This window comes from Cynara cardunculus (assembly GCF_001531365.2).
Source record: "Cynara cardunculus var. scolymus isolate 2C chromosome LG 6, CcrdV1, whole genome shotgun sequence".
In the NCBI taxonomy this organism is placed as follows: domain Eukaryota; kingdom Viridiplantae; phylum Streptophyta; class Magnoliopsida; order Asterales; family Asteraceae; genus Cynara; species Cynara cardunculus.
In genome coordinates this window covers 12,899,820-12,902,104 of record NC_037533.1, presented here as the reverse complement: position 1 = coordinate 12,902,104, position 2,285 = coordinate 12,899,820, and the positions used below count along the sequence as shown (strand labels likewise).

Genomic DNA, 2,285 nt, shown 5'->3' with positions numbered 1-2,285 from the left:
AAAAAACTAAATTAAAGAAATTACACAAAAAAGAGAACTTTAAATAGTTAATTTGATACTAATATCGCTTATTTTATCAAAATTTTATAATATATTCAAATTTATATTTTATTCAAAAATAAAGACATTTTGTTTTTCTTAAAACCGTATAAAATCGCATGTATTCATATGATGTGAGTACCTTCTAGTGTGTGTGTCTATATATATATATATATATATATATATATATATAAAGGCTAAAGATTTCCGACAGAATTTGATTTTTTTTATAAAAAATTAAATTCCTTTGGAAGCTGTCGGTAATTTTAAAAGAAAAAAATGTTTTATTTTCATTTATTTCCTACAATATATATAAAGGTTAACAATTTTTGGCGAATTTTCGATGAAATTTAATTTTTTTTATTAAAAATTATATTCCGTCGAAAATCCGTCGGTAATTTTAAAAGAAAAAAATGTTTTATTTTATTTTTTTTCCTACCAAAAATATATATATAAAAAGGTTAAACATCTCCGACGAAATTTAATTTTTTTATTAAAAATTATATTCCGTCGGTAATTTTAAAAGAAAAAAAAATGTTTTATTTTATTTTTTTCCTACAAAAAATATATACATAAAAAGGTTAAACATTTCCGACGGAATTTAATTTTTCTTATTAAAAATTAAATTCCATCGGAAATCCGTCGGTAATTTTAAAAGAAAAAAAATCCATCACAAATCTGTTGAAAAACAGTTTTAAATAATTTTATTTTTTTTTCAAAAATTCAGTGGGGGATTTGTAGGGGATTTGTGGCGGACGTGGATAAAAGTTGATTTTTTTTTACTTTTTTGGGATCCGTCGGAATATTTTCGATGGAAATTCCGCCAGAAAATTATGTCGGTGATACCCTTTTTTTAGTAGTGATCATAATCTAAGTGTTAGATCATGGTTTCTATGGTCTGTAGGAGTTGAGAGTTTTATATTTGATTGTCACCATATAATTAATACTGGCAGGTTCGTTACGAACCTAAAATTGATTATTGAACCTGGGAATTGCCTACAGCGCGACAAGTGATATATTTATCAAGAATACAGATGTGTTATTAATCATGAATGTGTCATCAATGATGAATATTCTTTCTAAAGGACCTTTGATACATTGTGAACGTTCCCAGGTTTCTAACCAATCTTGGGTTTTTAACGAAACTTATATATATTTATATGTGCGTATATTTCAAGAAGACTGATCTAAGGAAAAGGAATTGACGTGAATACAGAACAAACATATTCTTTCTAACACATAGATTAATAAATGAATAGGGACACCTTCGATAGGTATTCATCATCGTTTTTGGAACAATCGAAAAAGTCAAAAAGACTAACACACACCTACATGTCTGACACATGTGTGTGTATAATATTATACACATATACATATGCATAGTTGCATACACATATATTTATATTTATATATAATGCATTATGCATGACAACAAACACAAAAGTTGGGAGCTGTTTTGTCTGTATTTTATTTTAACACCACAAAAAATCAATGAGTTCCATAGACATCCGGCGACACTCTCGCCGGAGCAAATCTGTTTCATACTCRGAACCAATCTCCGATGATTCTTCTATCCCATCAACGCCACTGCGATATCTCGGCATCCCCTTTTCTTGGGAGCAATTCCCTGGAATCCCCAAGAAAAACACTTACAAGAAGCTTCACGAATCTTCACAGAATCTCCTCCCACTGCCACCGTCGACTAACAAGTCTCCGAYGATGAAGAAGAATAAGAGCAGCCAAAATTTCAGAAAAGATCCATTTTTTGCAGCCTTCGTCGAGTGTTCCAAAGACAGTGATGATACTWATAATGATAAAGAATTGGGCGACCGATCTGGATTTGTGGTGAACATGTATTCTTCTTGCAAGAGAACTTGTTCCGTTTCTGAATCGATTGTTTACCGGCGGAGATCGRCGACAGATTATTTGTGATTGTGATTGTGAGGGACGGATGCAGATCAAAAGTAAGCAATAATACAAGACCCCACCTTTTTTCAAGTCATTTGACTTGATTTGATTTGATTAATGGTTTGTGTTTTCAAGAAAATTAGTTATTGTTTTTTTAATTTAATATTTCTTTTAATCAATTACATAAAGTTTAGTAATTATATTAATGATATGATTTTTGTTTAATTTGATATATAATTCATTGCAATTTGAAACAGCCTGACAAAAATATTAAATGTATGTTAATTAAAAAAAAGAAATTATTAAAACCGATATGAATGGAAAAATAGATGTATGAT

At 29.2% G+C, this 2,285-nt stretch overlaps 1 protein-coding gene across 1 annotated transcript; it reads left to right on the top strand.

The window, feature by feature from the left end:
* Window positions 1-1,530: 1,530 nt before the first annotated feature.
* Window positions 1,531-1,971, top strand: LOC112514160. The gene has a single exon (XM_025120492.1). It carries the CDS (start codon window positions 1,531-1,533, stop codon window positions 1,969-1,971), a length of 441 nt encoding a protein of 146 aa, XP_024976260.1.
* Window positions 1,972-2,285: the final 314 nt, after the last annotated feature.